The sequence below is a fragment of the Eubalaena glacialis genome, chromosome 10 (genome assembly GCF_028564815.1).
Source record: "Eubalaena glacialis isolate mEubGla1 chromosome 10, mEubGla1.1.hap2.+ XY, whole genome shotgun sequence".
Classification (NCBI taxonomy): domain Eukaryota; kingdom Metazoa; phylum Chordata; class Mammalia; order Artiodactyla; family Balaenidae; genus Eubalaena; species Eubalaena glacialis.
Genome location: NC_083725.1, coordinates 119,795,337 through 119,814,443, shown reverse-complemented (window position 1 = coordinate 119,814,443; position 19,107 = coordinate 119,795,337). Strand labels below are relative to the sequence as shown.

The window sequence follows — 19,107 nt, the reverse complement described above, 5'->3', positions numbered from 1 at the left end:
GTTTGTTTTCCTTCTCCCCCTCCGTGTAGACACAAGCAGCCATGCCGCGCAGCCCGACGTCCAGCGAGGACGAGATGGCCCGGAGCTTCTCCGACTCTACGGAGGAATCGGACTCGGACAGCTCCAAGGAAGAGACCATCTACGACACCATCCGGGCCACAGCGGAGAAGCCGGGCGGCGCCAGGTCGGAGGAGAGCCGGGGCAACACGCTGGTGCTGCGCATTGTCATCGAGGACCTACAGCAGACGGTGAGCCTGCGCCCCGGTCAGCGTCAGGCGTGACCTGAACTCCAGATGCCCCTGGTCCCCTCTGCCCGGCCGGTCCCTGTGGCCCACGCGTTGGGCTCCTGCCCCCTCCCCACCGAGCTCCCCGCCCCGCCCGCCCCCTCCTGGTGGTCCCGACCACCTCCCCCTCCGTCCTCTTTGTGCATTGCCAGCGGCACCTGCTGCGTGCAGGGACGGAGGCCGAGCCTCGGGGGCACAGAGACCAGCCTTGCAGCGGCAACGCGCACAGTGGGCGCCTTAGCAGGCAGGCTGCCAGCACCCAGGAGGGCCCTGCCTCTTCCCCTGCCGCTCTGTGCCCCCCACTTCCTGGGGTGTGCCAGCTGTGTCCGGTGTGCCCTTCCCCGCACTGCCTGATGGCCACCTCCTAGCTGTCCCTGGAGGCCCAGGCCCGATGCTGTTTGCTGCATCGCCCACGAGGAAGACCGTCATTCTGGGGTGAACGTGCGTGAGGTACCTGGGGGTGCAGGAGAGGGGTCTTCCCGGCCGTGGTTCCATTTCAGCGGGGCCTCGGAAGATGGAGGAGGGTTTCCCTCTGGCGCGGGCATGGCAGGTGACGCACGCGGAAGCCTGGAGGGGGGCACCTGGCAGTGGGGTACAGTGTGGTGGGGGACCCATTGGGCTGGGCTGGACTTGAACCCCCCGAGGACACTGTCCAGGGTCTGGCTAGTGGGTGCGGCATGGGCCAACGGGGAGGCTGGGATGGGTCGGGGAACCCAGGAGGGGCTTTCTGGAGGCCGGCAGATCGCAGACCCACAGTCAGACCGAGTGGGCGCCTCTGGCTGGGAATTCTTGTCTCTCGGATGTAGACAGCCTCTGGGGCGCTCTGGATCGGGGGTCGGGTGTGCCACGTCCAGCCTTGGTACTTGAAGGCCCTGATGGGGAAGGGGCCGCGCTTGGGATCAGAGGGACTGGGGCACTGCGCCACCACCTGGCCATTTGGTGCAGGTGCATCACTTGGCCTCTGACCCGGGACCTCATCTCCTGGTGCCCCGGGGGGTCTGATGAGTAGGTTTGGTGCCTCGGGGGCTGGGTCTCTGCTCTCCCAGGAGACGTCTGCTCGTGGTCTCCCCCGGCTCTGCTCTCTGGGGAGGGGCCCTACGTGGGCCGAGGGTGCCGTGCTGCTGACACTGGTCATCTAAGAGCGACGTCCGACGGCCCTACCTTCTAGGGAGAGCTCAGGACGACCTGAACCCCAGAATGAATCCAGCAATGTGGCAGTCCTGGCGTTCAGCTCTTCCTTTTTTCTTTTTAAGATTTTAATTTTTTTTTTTTTGATGTGGACCATTTTTTTTGGTCTTTATTGAATTTGTTACAATATTGCTTGTGTTCTGTGTTTTGGTTTTTTGGCCCAGAGGCATGTGGGATCCTAGCTCCCTGAGCAGGGATCCAACCCGCATCCCCCTGCATTGGAAGGTCCCAACCACTGGACCGCCAGGGAAGTCCCAGCTCTTCTTTCTTCCATGTCATTTAATACTTCTTATAAAAGTTACAAGATTATTATAAAAACTTTGTCATATGGAAAAGCACAGATGCCAGTGCCAGAAGTGGTTGTCAGTAACATTTAATGAACATTTCAGACGTGTCTCTCCAAAGGGTTACAGGTAACAGGTGGCCGTGTACAGATAGAAATACGTGGGTAAGGCTCAAAGTACACACGCTGTTAGTAAATCAGCATCATTATGATGATTTCATTTGAATATAAAAAGAGAAAAAGTCAGTGAAGGAAATGCTGAACTTTAGTTTTTTGTTTTTTTTTTTTGCCATAAGGGAGACTGTTTCCAAATGAATCTGTAAACCTAAAAGAAACAATTATAAAACACTGGAAGGCTGAAATCTTTGTTGTCATTTTTGATTACAAAATGACATTTTTGATTACAGCTTTTTGCCTCCTTTTTTATTGCTGTAAGGAACTTAGTGTTCTCTCCTTGTATTGTTTGGGGTGGATTAAGCTGATTGCTGTGATAAACAGACCTCCAAATCTCAGGCACTTGACCCACAGATGCTTTATGTCTTGGTCCACTGGGGATTGGTGGGAATGAAGAGGTGGCGGTGGCAGTTCCGATCCGTGCAGCCATTCAGGGATTCAGGCTCCTCTAGCCGGGTAGTGGGGACGTGCCCTGGCCTCTGGAGTCCTCCCCCGGGTCTCCTGTATCTGCTCAGAGGAGGAGGCAGGGAAAAGAGATAACTCATGGACCACGTCTCTCCTGCCACCTTCCCTCACGTCCTCCGCAGGCTGCTCCTGATCTGTGCACCTGACCCCAAGCGCCTGACTGCACGCTACTGACCACAGAGGAGGCTGAGGAGTGTAGTTTAGCTCTGAACCTGGGAAGGAAAAGGTCACGGTGTGTGGAGAACAAGCAGCTGTGTGCACGTGCACACACATGCACACACACCCAAGCGCACTTGTACACGCGCGGCCTCTCCTCCCCACGCCCCGATTCTCGTTGGTGTAGAGCTCTCTGCGTGTGGTCACCGCCCACCCCACGTAATGCGCATCCTGCTGCAGCCCTCAGAGCCCTGGCATCTCTCAGGCCCTCTTCCAGGGTCACTGCTCATTGCTGGGTGGACAGGGGCCTTCTCGTCACAGCTCTTTATTTCATTCCACCTCTTAAGCGGGTGGAGTTGACTGTCCAGGGTTTTTTCAGGAAGAGGTCCTGGGGGCAGCGCTTCCTCAGTGAACGGCCCACTGGTCTCATCACTGGCGGTCGGGATGCTCTTTGAAGCCACCTTGATCCAGGGAGTCCTGGGCCATCGCCCACAGGGGACATCCACCTGGGCTTTTCCTTCTCTGGTTCTGTCATCTTTTCTCTAATTGCTTTGATCACCTGGCGTTTTCCCTGTTTGTTCTTTCTTTACGGTGTTTTCAGGTGCATCCATCTGTTCTGTGCCTTCTCATTCATCACTGTCTTGTTATTTTGCCTTTGCATCTGCTTTCATAGCCCTGTGCTCGCTATTTTTGAAGATTATGCTTTGGAGTGATTTGTTTGTAGAGTTGGTTTCACGGCTTATTATTTTCCTCCTTAGCATGAAGTACTGAGATCTTTCTTCTTCCTAATCGGGGTGTATTTTCATCCAGAATAGATGAACCAGGTGTCTGATTTTTGCATGCCGTCCTTCTTCCTTTTCGCCGTTTCTTTCCCCGTAATGTCTCTGTTATTTCTTTACTGTTTCTCCCGACCTGTTCCTGTGGTTTTTCAGTGACTTGCTCTTTTTTGTTGTGGTCACGAGAGTGAGTCAGACTTGGGGGTCTGTCTCTTGGCTCTTTTAGACACAAAGGCCCAGGGTTGGGGAGTGTTGAGTCTTTTTAGGAGGTCCAGGCTCTTTCTTTTGAGATTTTTCTGGTGCAGGGAGCTGTCCTGTTCTTGTGCATGGACACCCCCAGCCCTCGGAGCACCCCCAGTTAGCAAGCAGCCCTTCCGGGGGGGGAGTCTCCTTTTGTCTCCCCAACCCTTGCCCAGTCAGAGGAGGGAAGAGAGAAGGGCCCCGTATTCACGTCTGTCCAGGTTTGAGTATATTGATGCAAAATGTCTGGATTTTTGTCCCTGCCAGTACCACTTCCGGGAATGAAGGTTGGGAGTTTTCCCCTGGAGGATTCAGTTTCTCTGGGGTGTACGAGAAGGATGTTTCTGGCCTTAGTTGTGCCCATTTTCCACTTTGGGTGCTTTTGGGGGTGGCTTTCATTATTTGGGGTCACTGGGTTGGACCTGGCTTCACCTCTTCTTGGCCCCTGGGTGCTGCACTGCTCATCCAAAGACCCTCCCTGGTGGGGACCTGGGTGACCCCCGCCACCCCGGCATGGACCTGTCCTCACGCTGCAGGGTTTAACCCTTTGAGCCCCTGAATTCTGTTACTGTTTATCGATGCTGGAGGAGTTTGGGGGACTGGAGAAGCACTCCCCTCAGATTTCAGACCCCAGACCTAAGATGCAAATGGGAAGGTGGAGGAAGGGGGGATGACGTGTCCCTTCCCCACCCGTCGCCCCAGGTGGGTTGCCCGTGTGCCCGGGGCCGGTACTGAAGGTCTCCGAGGCCCGAGCCCGGCCCCCCTGCAGGTGTGAAGTGAGCCTCGTAGGCTGCGCTCATAAATGTCTGTGACCTCGACGGCTGTCCCTGCTCAAAGTCTGTCTGTCTGGACAGTCCACCCCAGGGGGCACTTATCATCACAACAGGGAGAGAGGCTGTCTGCCAGCCTGGCTGCTGGGAGGCTCCGAGGGCGGCCAGGCCAGGGTGTGGGACGTCAGGGAAGGTTGTCACAGGCCGACTGACGGCGAGTGGCCCAGAAGGTACTCTGTCCTCAGGCCACAGGCTTTGGGGACCTGTCAGGAGTTGCTGATGGAGAAACACCTGTTCTGCAGGCCCAGAATTACCAAAATTCTTCCCGAAAGGAAGATCCTCCCAGGGGTTTGGTCTCTACTCCCAGGAGCATAATTGTTTCCAGAACCTTCTGAGGACCACCTCTCTTCTCTTCACTTTGTCCAACACAAAGGCCCTGGAGCCTGAGACTAGCAATCCCGCGGGTATGAGCGCTCAGGACAGAGTGGCGTTGTTCCCGCCTGAAGGCCCTTGCCAGGGTGAGTCCTGGAGCTGGGGGCTCGAGACGGGCCTGGACTCCTGCCCAGAGGATTCGCGGAGCTGCCGAGCGGGTTCATCAGCCCAGCGCCCGCTCACGGCTTCTCCAGAAGCTCACGTGGCGGTCCCTCCTCTGCCCCAGGTGGAAGAGGTTCCCTCTGTAACCGAAAGTGAGGTCCAGCTGCTTGCTGCTCTAAAGCCAATAAAGGGGCAAGGTTGGTGGAAAGGAAAGTTTGCTTTATTTCGGAGGCTGGCAACCTGGGTGGGACAGGGCAGATGTCCACAGGCCAGCTCCCCACCCCTGACAGTCAGTGGGCAAGAGCTTTTATAGACGGAGCACGAAACAGCACAGTCAGGTCTGACGGTCGTCTTGAAATTGGTCATGCAGTGGTCTGATCAGCGTCATCTTGATTGTTTTAAGTTCAGTTAATCTTCAGTTCCAGGATGGGTTCGTTCCCATTTCCTTGAGACCAGTTCTCGGAATTGTGGCAGCTTGTGTCATGGCTACAGCCTGGTCATCATGTAGTTAACTTCTTCCACCTGATGGGGTTTCTGTATCTAAAATAGCTCAAAGGACATGGCTCAGAATATTATCTCTAGCCCTTGAGGAGGAACTAAAGGTCCGTGACTTTGCCTAATGACTAAACTATTATTATTTGGTCTCGTTTGACTGTTTTCCTTTGTTCCTGCATTTTCTCACTTCTCTGATTAAACCTATTGTTTGGCTAACGTTTTCTTCACAGACGAAAGGCAGGCAGAGGACATGGGGGGCGGGGGGAAGGACCAAAGGATCCTGATCCGTTTCACCTCCCCAGGTGGGGTCTGCACCTGCTTCTCCTGAGTGATCGCTGTTTCTGCATCTCTGTGGGGCTGGAATGTTGCACCTTGGATGCAGAGTCTCTGGCCATGCTGGTCCTCCTTCCAGGAAAGCTCCCCGGGGGCCACCGCACGCGCCGATGAGCAGAGTCCCGGGTGGGTGCGCAGGCCACGCGGGGATGACAGGTGGGGCGGGCTCTGGAGTGTGGCAGGCGGGCATTCCTTCTGCCTGCTGGAGCATCGCAGATGCACAAGGAGCTTACGGTGGGGTTGAGCTCTGGCACCCATCGGTAAACTTGGCCTTTTAAGCAAGAGGCACGAGCCAAAATCAATAGAGACTATATAGCTCTTGTGTTATTTCTATTTGGGGGCACAGCAAACAGGGAAGTGGGGACAGAGCTGGCACCAGGACCTTCACAGCCCCCTTTCCAAGCCTCCCTGATTGTCACATCACAAGGACGGCGCAGAGGAAAACAGAAGGGGGCAGTGACGAGCTTTCGGGATCCCCCTGGGTGTGTACAGCATCCGCACCCCCACGCCCACCTCCACCCAGGGCTTGGCACCGAGTGGCTGTGGGGAAGCTGTCCATCCACGTGTCTGTCCCCACGACCCGTCTGAGCCAGTTAGTGGAGGTGCAGGAGCCTGGCCCACCTGGCAGAGGCTTCTGGAAAATGCCTTTTTGCTTGAATCAACGCTTGCATTTATTAGATAACTGCGTCTTCGAGTTTATTTCATGTAGGAAAGAGCATCTCAGCTGCTCCCCTGACCCCTCAGCCACAGTTTATTTCTGTCCACCCATCCCTCTCTCCCTCGAATTTCTCCCCGAGAGCAGCGGCCCGTAGCATCCCCGATCCCCGCCGCAGCCTTCATCCCCACTGCATCCCTGCCTTGCCTGCCTCCCCCGCCCTGACCCCCGCAGCAGCTGACCGAAGTGCCCCCTGATCCATCACTTGCCTCCAATCGGGCTGTCAGGGCTGCTCGATCCAAGTGGCCTTGGTCCTCCCGCTCATCACTGAGAGTCAAAACAGAACTCCAAGAGCACAGAGGGCTCACCTCCTCCTCCGTCAGGGTTTTAAATCCTCCTTTATCCTGTTGCTGCAGACAACCGTCGTATTTGCTTTTTATATCTGAGGCTTCCCTGGTTTTTGAATATGAGGAGGACTTTGCCTGTCCTGTCTGTTTCTGAGCCCATCTCCTCCTACAGTAGCTGAGAATCCAGCCCCGATGGCTGGCCTCTCATGCTGCAAAGACCAGGAGGTGGGCGTGCATCGTGAGAGAAGGTTCTGGAAGGCCTGTGCAGGAGTGGCTCGTCACCTTGAGAAGCTCTGTCGGAGCACACGGCTGGGCAGGTGTTCAGTCCATCACTCTGGACCCCTCGGGAGGTGAGAGTCTCCTTCCGGGAGTTAATTGCAGCCTCTGAATTCCACTCCCAGAAGGTTTGTCGTTGACTCCCAAGGACGCATCTTTCAAGAGGGAATGTGGTGGGTTGGGTGGACCTTCTGCCACGTTCTCTGGACATCCAGGCACTGGGTGAACGGAGAGCGGGAGGCTCGGGCCGGGGAAGCGCAGGTTGACCGAGCCTGGCCCCTGCAGCCTGGCCCTCCCAGGCTCCCTCCTGCCTGGGTTTGTCTCGCATTCAGACAGGATTCCTTTTCCTGGGATCCCTCCCCCCCTCCCTCATCCCTCCACCTCTACTCATGTCTCACGGCAGCCAAGCTCGGCAAGGCCTCCCTGACCCTCCGGCTGGCGGGAGGTCCTGTTACCACGTCTGTCCAACGCCGTCCCAACCACGGTCACGGCTCCAGCTTGACCTCCCGTCCGGGGCCTGGACCTCGTTTCTTCCTTGACATCTTCTCTGAAAGCTCAGAGGCCCCTCGACTCATATGGTCCAGAGCAGATGCCATGACCCTTTGCTTCTTCCCTCTGACCCCAAAGCTGGCCCTGCTGGTTTCCCTCTCTTGGCCAGTGGTTACATTAAAAAAACCCAGCTCTACTGAGGTGTGATTTACAAGCTGTGAAGCTCACACATTTTAAGGGCCCCGTCCAATGGTTTTCAGTAAGTCTGCTGAGTTGTCCGGCCACCTCGGTCTGGACTCTTCCCATCACCACCTCGGTCTGGACTCTTCCCATCAGCACCTCGGTCTGGACTCTTCCCATCAGCACCTCATGCCTGTTTGCAGTTCCTCCTCGTCCCCACTTCTAGCCCTGACAACCACTAACCATGTTCTGTCTCCATGGAGTCCCCTCTTCTGGACCACCCACGTGAACAGGTCACACGACATGTGGCCTTCTTTCACCCAGCGTCACGGGTGTGAAGTTCATCCACGTCGTGGCATCTGTCTGTTCTTTCCTTTTTATCGCCGGGTAGTAGCCCATCGTGTGGCTGAATCCATTCCCCGGTTGATGGCCAGTTGGGTTGTTCCCACTTTGGGCTGTGAACCTTCTCTGATTCTGTTGTCTGAGCCAGAACCCAGGAGTTATCCCGAGCATTCCATCGCCCCTCAGCCAATCCACTCCCGAGTCCTGCCCTTTGACCTTCTGAATCCCTTTGCACCCGTGTCACTCTGTCACCACCGCAGCCCTGTCTCTGCCATCTTCCTCCTGGACCAGGGGAGCTGCAGACCCCTCTTTCCTCTCAGAAGTTTTCCACACCGTGCTGAAAGCAGCTGTTTTTAATGCGAACCCGGTTGCCTCTTTGTTGTACACCACCCCCCGTCCAAGAGTCTTACTGTTCTTAGAATAAGATCAAATGCACAAACTTATTTACAAAACAGAAATAGAGTCACAGATGTAGAAAATAAACTTATGGTTACCAAGAGGAAAGGGGGGTGGAGGGATAAATTGGGAGATTGGGATTAACATATACACACTACTATATATAAAATAGATAATCAACAAGGACCTACTTTGTAGCACAGGGAACTCTACCCAATACTCTGTAGTGACCTATACGGGAAAAGAATCTAAATTTTTTCTTTATTTTTGGCTGCGTTGGGTCTTTGTTGCTGCACGTGGGCTTTCTCTAGTTGCGGCACGCAGGCTTCTCACTGCGGTGGCTTCTCTTGTTGCGGAGCACAGGCTCTAGGTGCGCGAGCTTCAGTAGTTGCAGCACGTGGGCTCAGTAGCTGTGGCTCGTGGGCTCTAGAGCGCAGGAGTTGTGGTGCACGAGCTTAGTTGCTCCGCGGCATGTGGGATCCTCCCGGACCAGGGATCGAACCTGTGTCCCCTGCTTTGGCAGGCGGATTCTTAACCACTGAGCCACAAGGGAAGTCCTGGGAGAAGAATCTAAAGAAGAGTGGGTATATGTATATGTATAACAGAATCACTTTGCTGTACACCTGAAACTAACACAACGTTGTAAATCAACTATATGCCAATAAAAATTAACTTAAAAAAAAGGATCAAATGCACGTGGCGCCCATCCCCTCCCCTGGCAGATCCTCCATCTTCATGTCTACTAGACGTCTTATGAATTCATCTCAGCCCTCGCCTGCTGAGGTGACATCTGAGCCGAGCCCCAGGTGATGAGAGGTTGGCTTGTAAGGATCTTTGCCCAGAACATTCCGGGCAGAGGGTTGCAGGAGCGGCATGCCTGAGGTAGGAATGAACTTGGTTGGCAGTCAGAGCAGCGGGGAATGCCGAGGCCGCCGGCTGGGCAGGTGCATGGGGCGGAGGGCGGTGGGTAGGGGCTGAGGCGAGGGGCTGTGATTCCCCCTGAAGAACAGTGGGAGTTTTGGAAAGGTTTGGCACAGAGCGTGTGACCTCGTTTATATTTGAAAGGGGACCCTGGCTTCTCTTGGGGGAGGAGGGAAGGGAGCAGAGGCAGGTAGGAGGCTCCTGCAGGAATCCAGGGGGTGGGGGTGTTGGAGGCTGGGGCCAGGGGTGGCGGGAGAATGTGGCTCTCGCAGGAGATTGTGCTCTGGCCAAGCAAAGGGTCCTTAAGGGTGACTTGTATCAACACGTTTTAAAATGTGCTGCCTGCGTCTTTGCAGTTTCTCAGCACAGGAACAAAAAAAGACTCCTTTTCTTTTAAAGATTGAGATGTAATTCACATACCGTACACTTTGCCCATTGAAAGTGTACAATTCAGTGGATTTTAGTAAATTCACAGATGAGGGTACCCACCACCACAGTCAATCTTAGAACATTTTCATCACCCCAAAAGGAAACCCCATACCTGTTAGCAGGGTGTCCCCCATACCCCTCCCCCAGTCCCTGGCGACCACTAATCTGCTTTCTGTCTCAATGGATTTGCCTGTTCTGGACGTTCCATGTCAGTGGAATCAGGTGATGTGTGGCCTGGGAGGTGGCTCATATTTATTTACTCTTGTTGTCAGTTTCTCCTGTTGGAGACAAGCCCATCGCCCTAGGTCTTCCCCTGAAAACAACACTTATCCCATTGATGCCTTAAATGTCTCCATTAAATGGCCTCACGGGTCACCCAGTAGCCCAGGCAACGCAGAGGTGAGAAACTCTTGTATCAAAATGTTCTTTCGTCTTTTGTGCTGCCATTTTGTTTTCAGATTTTCCTGTCCCAGATTTTCCTTTCTCGCCTGCTTGTTTGCTGACCACAAGGAAATTTGTTTGGGATTTTAGACTTGATTAGAACATTAGTTGTACATGACCGTGACTTGAGTACATCTTCTGCCCTAAAAAAGTCATCAAAGAGGACTCAATGGGCAGAAGGCGATAACGGTGATAATGTTCTTCGTTCAGGAACTTGGTTAATGGCGGTGGAGTGTGGCCCAGGGCCGACTCCAGTTCCGCCAGGGAAGCCCCCAAGAGGCCGAGGAACGCCTTAGGCTCCAGATTGGTGTATCTTATTTTCATTTAGAGAAAATTTAAAATATAGGAAAAATACAAAGAATAATATCATACATACCAGTTTTATTGTTTAGTATGTAGAATTGACAGTGGTTCACGTTTTGTCTTTTTTCAATCATAGGGTTAAAATGTTTCTGATAAAGCCCAAGTTTCCCTCACCCTCCTGCCCAGGCCCCTCTGCTCAGAGGCAGACACTGTCGTGATTCACTGTGAATCCCTCTTGTTCCTTTTCCTCTTTTTATATGTATCAGTGATCTCTATATAGTGTGTTGTTGTGTAAAAATGAATATATATATATACCTGGTATCACACTGGGCATGTCATTTATAACTTACGTTTTCCACTTGGTGTTATATTTTTAAGATTTGTCTTTATTTATTTTATGTATCCACTCATCCATCCATCCATCCATCCATCCATCTACCCTTCTGGCATTACAGAAATATATGGTTTGGATCTCTGATCTCTACCTTCAGCAGCTCTGTTAATGTCCTTTGGAGTAATGCATTTGGATCACTTTTGGGGGGGTAAAAGCACGGAACCTGGTTATCTTTGTGGTTTCATTACTTGCTTGGTAAAGCCAGAGAGAGCCCACCTCCCCACACCCTTTGACTCCCCTCTGCCTCCATTTTCTCTGTGATGTGGTGATAATCAGCCTCATTGTCCTTATTGTTTTTTGGTTTTTTTGCCAAAGCAAGGTAATCATTTTATTTTTATTTATTTATTTTAACATCATTATTAGAGTATAATTGCTTTACAATGGTGTGTCAGTTTCTGCTTTATAACAAAGTGAATCAGCTATACATATACATATGTTCCCATATCTCTTCCCTCTTGCATATCCCTCCCTCCCACCCTCCCTATCCCACCCCTCTAGGTGGTCACAAAGCACCGAGCTTATCTCCCTGTGCTATGCGGCTGCTTCCCACTAGCTATCTATTTTACGTTTGGTAGTGTATATATGTCCATGCCACTCTCTCACTTTGTCCCAGCTTACCCTTCCCCCTCCCCATATCCTCAAGTCCATTCTCTAGTAGGTCTGTGTTTTTATTCCCATCTTGCCCCTAGGTTCTTCTGACCATTTTTTTTTTTTAGATTCCATATATATGTGTTAATATATGGTATTTTCCACCACAGTTTTTCTGACTTACTTCACTCTGTATGACAGTCTCTAGGTCCATCCACCTCACTACAAATAACTCAGTTTCGTTCCTTTTTATGGCTGAGTAATATTCCATTGTATATATGTGCCACATCTTCTTTATCCATTCATCTGTCGATGGACACTTAGGTTGCTTCCATGTCCTGGCTATTGTAAATAGAGCTGCAATGAACATTTTGGTACATGACTCTTTTTGAATTATGGTTTTCTCAGGGTATATGCCCAGTAGTGGGATTGCTGGGTCGTGGGAAAGCTCAAGGGCCCTCCTGTGAAAGGCCCGCAAGAAAGTCAGGCCCTGAATGTGTTGGTTATCATTCATGTCACGGGGCAGCTTGCTAAAGGCTGAGAGGAGCTTTATTTTCATATGTATCATGAAGAAGAGAAAAGCCTATTTAACCAGCCCCAGTTCTGTGTGTTGGAAGGCTTCCATGCTGCATCTTCCTGTTAGATGAGAGGCTAATGCCCCATATATGAGAGTGATCAGGGCAGCTCACACAGTCTCAGTAGCCCAAGCGACACATGTCTGGCTTCGTGTGCTCTTCTGCTTCAGCTTACTGTCAAAACCCACTTAAATCCTTTCGAGAAACTAATGCCTGGGTCTGGAATTATTACACATTCTGTCAAAAGCTTTGTAAATCCCACAATGTGGTGAGAATATTGTGGTTCAAAGGTCACCCTGGGGAAAAGCAGAGCTCTCCTCCTTCCCTGATGTCCCGGGCTGATAAGAATGATCCAGAAAGTGGCAATAAGAGGGCGCGAATCATCAGAATTTAATTTTCTAAATTAAAAAAAAAATTTTTTTTTTTTAATTTTCTAAATTTTTAAAAATTTTCTCAGAATTTTAATTTTCATTAGTGCCAAGGGTGAGGCTCTTTTCTAGCACCTTTGCTCTGTGGTCGGATTTCCATGGCTCCTTCCCTCCCGGTTCTGACCGTTCTGCTAACAGCCCTTCTTTCTGGGCGGACAGACAGGAGCTCTTATTCCACTTGGTCAGCACAGCATCTGCCCCTGTGTGATGCGGCCACCACCTCCCCTGTCTCCCTTTCTCTGCCTGGAATCCACTTCGTGGCCCCCCGCCTGGTGAACCCTCCCGATGTGCGGCTCCATCCTATGCAGTTGGGACCAAGTTGAGACTCATCAGCCCTCTGGTCCATTCATTCCAGACCCGCCTCTGGCAGCTGTGTGACGTGGGGAGCAGTTCCGAGGGTTTACGGTGTTCCTCTTTGGGCTTGGGGCTGCTCGTACCTCCTCCAGGAGAACATAAGGAGAAGAGGGTGCGTTTGACGTGCTTTCTTTGCTGGGCTGGCGGGCGCACAGTGAGTGCTTTGTGTCTGCGGTCAGGACGATTTAATTCTCCCCCGCCTGCCCTTACCCACCTCCACTTACTGCTTCTAGGAGGACCTCTTTAGCTAGCATCATATCCTCTGCTTTGCTCTGAGCCTGCCTGAAATCGTGGGGATCAACAGAGGAAAATGAACTCACCTCCAGGGAGGGTGTGAATCTCTGACAGCCCAACTAGTGCCTCTCAGTGACTATGGCCTTGACAGCCGCAGAGGACCACTAGCTGGCCCCTTAAAGGTCACCAGGATGCACGGTCCACCCACCACTTCACTAAAGCATCCGGGGCTGCTGTCAAGCTTTTATTCTTTGAAAAATGTTATTCCGATTGGAAAAACCCTAACCCTAACCCACAGCCACTTTGGCCTTTAGTGTTTAAACATTCAGAAGCACTGGTGTGGCTCCTGGCCTTCAGCTTCCTCGGACCAGACTGTCCTTCTTGGTCACAGTCACCCACTGTTTTCCCCGTTCCATATACATCCTTTCATGTGTTACCCGTGACAGCATCTCCATGTTTTCCACCACAGGTACAGCCTGATGGGTCTTTGTCCATGGCAAAAAGCATTGTTTCATTTGGACGATTGCATTTGGAAACCACTCCATCACAGTTTGGGGGGGGCAGAGGTTTGCAGGTGTGCAGATGGCACGTGAACAGCTGTTAGAGGCCAGCCACCTCTCGATGCACCTTTAAATGACTCCTGGCAAGTTCTGTAAGGGTCTTTGAAATGCATCCCGAAAGAATTGAGGATGATGTGAAATGTGCTTCTTTTGCAATGAATGATGTGCTCAGAAACTGAGATTTCTTTCAGAATATCTAGCGTTCCTCCTGGATGCACTGGGGTCCGTGTTTCCAGCTCCATATCCTGATGAACAGGTGAACAGGGGTGATGCAGGCGGCTCCCTCAGCACCACGACCCCTGAATGCTTTGTCAGGCCTCCCCCTCGTTCTTCTCGCTTTTTCTGGGAGGAAGTCAAGAGTGAGCTGGATTTAAGTCTCACCTGAGGACCATGAGTGAGCAGATGTGGCAGAGGAGGTGATCTGAATAGATGGTGTAATTCAACCTGTGTTGTTGGTGGTTCTTCCCTTGGCCTCCAGACAGCTCACTGTAACAACAGACATTTTACACAGTGTAATATTTACCATTCCTCAAGCTTTGTCTAGACACGTCTTACCCTTCTAACATCTTACAAAACAACCATTGTCATCATTTCCGTTTCGCAGGGCCCAGGACAGATTTGGAGAGCAACTTACTCTCTTACATAAAATTCTCTTGCTGTGTTTTTGTGAATCAAAATAGCCTTGTCCAACTTCTGCCTGCTTCTGTCCCACGGGCCAGCCCCTCCGGTAGATACACGTGACCCCAAAGCACCAGGTGTGTGACCCTCTGTGGATCCTGTGAGTTAGTTGGCCACACAGACATGGCCCAGTGTGGCCCTCTGTGTGTGGCAGAGGCTTGGCCGTGGTCACAGTGTGATGGGCTGCCTTGTGTCCCCGTAAAATTCATATGTTGGAGTCCTGACCCCCAGCACCTCAGAAGGGGACTGTATTTGGAGAGGAGGATCTTTAAAGAGATGGATAAGGTAAAATGAGGTCACTGGGGTGGGCCCTAATCCCACAGGACTTGGTGTCCTTATAAGAAGAGGAGGTCAGGACACAGACACACACAGAGGGATGACCCCGTGAGGACACAGGGAGAAGACGGCCGTCTACACGCTGAGGAGAGAGGCCTCAGGAGGAACCAGCCCTGCCCACACCTGGATCTTGGATTCTAGCCTCTAGGACTGGAGACAGTACGTGTCAGTTGTTTAAACTCCCTGGCTGTGGTGTTTTGTTACAGCGGCCCAAGCTGACTCATACACACAGATCCAGGGTCTTACGTGGCTGACCCAGGCTGGGCGCCTGCCTCTCTCTGTCTCCAGGGCCAGGGTGCCTCCCCTTGAGTCCAGGTATTTCAGGTTTAGCCTCATGTCTTGCAGAATAGCTACAGCTCACGCTGACCATGTAGGATTTCTCTCACTCTCTTCATTGTAGATTTCAGTGTGACCATGCACTCTACCAGCGGAACGGCCAGAGTTTCGTGCGGGTTGACCGCACGCCGACCGCAGCTCTGCTCACCTTGGTGGTGCGTCTCTCCTCTCAGGATTTTTGGATCATTCAAGGATCTGATGAGGTCACAGTGCACTTGGTGCAAAGCGGGCCCCCAGAAATGGTAGCTCCCACCATCCTCGTCCTGATCACGTGTGGACCTTGCTTTACTGCTGGGTTCTGTCACCCAGGACGGTTCCATGTATGGATCTTTGTATTCAGTGCAGTTCAGTTCCAGTGACATCCACTGAGCTGCACGGACATCAGGTATGGTTCTGCCGAGAAAAGGACATAAACCCTGTCGTCACCAACAGCTCAGAGGGGCAAGGAGCGCTCTCGCCAGCTGAATGCCGGTGGTGCCAGGAGCCAGGAGAGGGAGAGGGTGGGGGATGTGAATGGGTGCATCTTGGAGGAGGAGGATGCAGATGGTTACCTGGGCTTGAATGTGCCTCCCTCTGGAGGATGCTGAAGCTGGCCTGCGGGAGTCCTCGGAGCTTCCTGGAGGCCGGGCTGCCCTCCTGTCATCCAGGCTGATGCCGGTCACAGCCCCTTCTCTCTCTGTTAGAGTGTGCACGTCTCTGCCCCTCCCATTTCCAAACCACCAAGATCCCGTGTTGAGCGCTATGCTTGTCAGGACGTAAGCGAGAAACACTCTGATGTGGGTCTTGGAGATGCCCTTACATCCTCTTGCAAGTGTTCTGCATCTTAAGCCACCAGCTCAGCCAGACCCACCGGGCGGTTTTGAGATGGATCTGGATGTCTTGGCATTTGGGTTGTTGCAGCAGGAGATCAGTGAGTGACAGGTACCGACTCCTGCCTGTGTGTCAGGAGAAAGGGAGGAGGAATACACGCATGTCCCACCTTCCAGGAGACAAGAAATGCAGGATGGAGAGGCCGTGACCCGCAGGCTGGACAAGAGGGTGCAGGGGGCAGCCGGCTTAGCTTGAATGGTCCGTGGGCTGTGGGTTCACCTTGGGGAGCTCAGCTGGGAGAGCAGAGAGAGGGTGAGTCCCTGACCCTGTGGGAGGTGTCAGTGCAGTTTCAGCTGGCAGACGAGGTGGGGGGGGGATGGCCAGCTGGAAGCACAGGCGCACAGGTGCTGGAGGCTGAGGGCGCACGTGGCCTGGCTTTCCAGAGGACTGCCCGCGCGTTGCTGGAGTGTGTGTGTGCGTGTGTGTTTGTGCATATGTGTGTGTGTCTGTGTATGTGTGTATATATGTGTTCGCATGTGTGTATGTACAGGTATATATGTGTGTTTGTATTTGTGTGTCCTTACGCGTTTGTGTACACGTGTTTGTGTGTGTGTGTATGTTTTTATGTGCATGTGCATGTGTGTGTGTGCCAGTGCACACGTGTGTGGGGTTGGGGCCAGGGCAGAGGTGGTACCAACAGGCAGGACGTGGGGAGTTATTGGCTTGAGAGGGGACCCTGGCGGCCGCTCAGGGAATCAGGTTGTGTGGGCCCGAGGGGCATGGGGTGAGCTCAGTGCAGTGGCCACTGGAGTGACCTGGTGAGAAAGGCTTGGGGCTGCTGGGCCGTGGAGGTGGGACAGATGAGGACTCACACACCCGAGGTGGTGGATTAATCCAGACCAATCCAGAAGCTGCGGGACAGGACGGAGTCAAGAGGTCCTCCTGGGTTTGTGGCATGGGAGGAGGGGCAGCCGCTGAGATTGGGAAGGAGGAGGGAAGGAGGAGGGAAGGAGGAGGGGAGGGGCAGGGAGGGACGATGGGGGGCATCTGTTTGGGGGTTGAGTTGTTAGGTTGGTGTCATCACTTAGCCCACACTGGAGTCACTCATCTGTCAGCTGGCGTCCAGGTCCCTGCGTCTCCCTGCTCGGTGAACTTGGGTTCATGGTCAGCACCTTCCTTTGTGTCCAGAGTCCTGCCACAGGTCCACCACTGTCACCATTGCTGGCTAAGGAGCCTGTTCCAAGATTTTGTTAGTCTTGTGAATTCACACCAGGGTGAAAATCTTGGTTTGAAGTGTTTTGTTGTTCTTCGGGGGTTTTCTTTTGTCCATCCTCCCTGAAGCCCAGCCGTTAAGTGGAAGAAAGGACACCACGTCCGTGGCGCTCCCCTGCTTTTTCTGGGAGACATGTCCGCGGCTAATCTCCACAGCACCACGTGCCTTGAGATCTGTGACGTTGTCTATTTTTAAAAGTATCTCGAAGCGTAGCCTTTACTTCTTTGAAAAAAATTATTTAGAATCTCCCAAATAGTGTCCCTTGCTATGGAGGTGAAACTGTTTCTCCCTTGTAACTGTCAACATTTAACATTGGGGCAAATTGACAGGTAATTGGAAAATCTGAACAAAGGCAGTATCTCCCTGGTCCACAGAGGACCTGAACATAAGCATTCTCTTCCGTTTTCTCAGTGACTAGACATCTGATATTTTATAATTTGTCCGCACTGAGGTGCCGCGTGCACAGAGAGGAAATGACGTGTCAGTTAAATAACGAGGACTTCGGAGCCGGGCCGATTCAACTTGGGTTCGGATTGAACCTCCACCGTTTTCTAGACACACGACCTTGAGGTAGTTACATGAGTCTCGGAGGCTCAGCTTCCTCATCTGGAAAATGGGAATAGTAATAATTGTTATTACATTGTATTTTAACATATAATTATATATTAATTATAGTTATTGATATAATAATAATAATCACACTATATCAATAATAATGATTATAATAATAATAAGACTCTCCACTCGTTGTTGTGTTGAAGGTAAATATAGTTAGCACAATTTCTGGCATTTAGGAGTCAATAAATGTCAGCCACGACTGTGTCATCATCATGATCATTGTCATCACCATTATGTTCACCATCGCCGTCATCAACACCACCATCATTATCACCATCACCATCATCAACACCACCATCATCACCATCACCATCACCATCACCATCACCAAACATCAACACCATCATCATTATCACCATCACCATCACCATCACCATCACTATCATCAACACCACCATAATTATCACCATCACCATCACCATCATCAACACCACCATCATTATCACCATCACCATCACCATCACCATCATCATCATCATCACCATCACCATCATCAACACCACCATCATTATCACCATCACCATCACCATCATCAACACCACCATCATTATCACCATCACCATCACCATCACCATCACCATCATCAACACCACCATCATCACCATCACCATCACCATCACCACCATCATCATCACCATCACCATCACCATCATCAACACCACCATCATTATCACCATCACCATCACCATCATCAACACCACCATCATTATCACCAGCATCAGCACCATCATTATCATCACCACCACCACCATCATCATCACACCCCACTAGGCTTTGAGCTCCTTAAGGGCCAGGAACCCTTATCTTTTGGGGGGGACACAATTCAACCCATAATGACATGTATTATACATGTTCCGTCTGCTTCTTACAACTGCCCTGCAAGTTATGTAGTTGCCATGGTTTTCATCACAGAAACAGGGGGACCACTGGGTTGGTAAATTTGCCCAGGGTCACAAGGTTAGTGTGTGCAGTTGGGTTGGAAATCGAAGCCTTTCGGACCTCCGAGCTCCTGTTCCTTCTAGCAGTTTCTCAGTGGGGCCCTCTTGGCATTTTTTTGGAGCAGGACGTTTCTTCATTGTGCTGGGCTGGCCTGTACACGACTCAGCATCCCCAGCCCTGCCCCCTAAGTGGCAGTGGACACCAGTCTCTGGGATCATCTACAATTGCCACACAGATCCCCTGGGGACTGGTTTTCAGACTGTGCTCTGCTCAGCACCCACTTGCTGGCAGGATCCTTTCTGCCGGCCGCAGGGAGGGAGCCTCAGGCCCTCTTTGGATGCTGGTCTCTAAGGGAACTTGAGTTCGTGTATCCATGTAGCTGGAACCAGAGGCCGACAATGATTCTCAAAGCAGGAATTGGTGAGATATCCACGGCCCTACTTGGTCACCTCTGATACAGCTCAACTGTTGTGTTGGGCGTTTCCAGACAGTCTTCTCATTCAGCCG

The 19,107-nt window shown here is 52.0% G+C and overlaps 1 protein-coding gene across 6 annotated transcripts in view; it reads left to right on the top strand.

The window, feature by feature from the left end:
• The window catches only part of SHANK2 (SH3 and multiple ankyrin repeat domains 2), a 570,985-nt gene that overhangs the window by 100,456 nt on the left and 451,422 nt on the right, over nt 1–19,107 (top strand). For all 6 annotated transcript variants that reach the window (XM_061202240.1, XM_061202242.1, XM_061202244.1 and 3 more), the window contains exon 3: nt 30–248. In XM_061202240.1, the coding sequence (XP_061058223.1) occupies nt 42–248 (207 nt within the window). In that variant the 5' untranslated portion in view covers nt 30–41. The remainder of the gene's footprint in view (nt 1–29; nt 249–19,107) is intronic.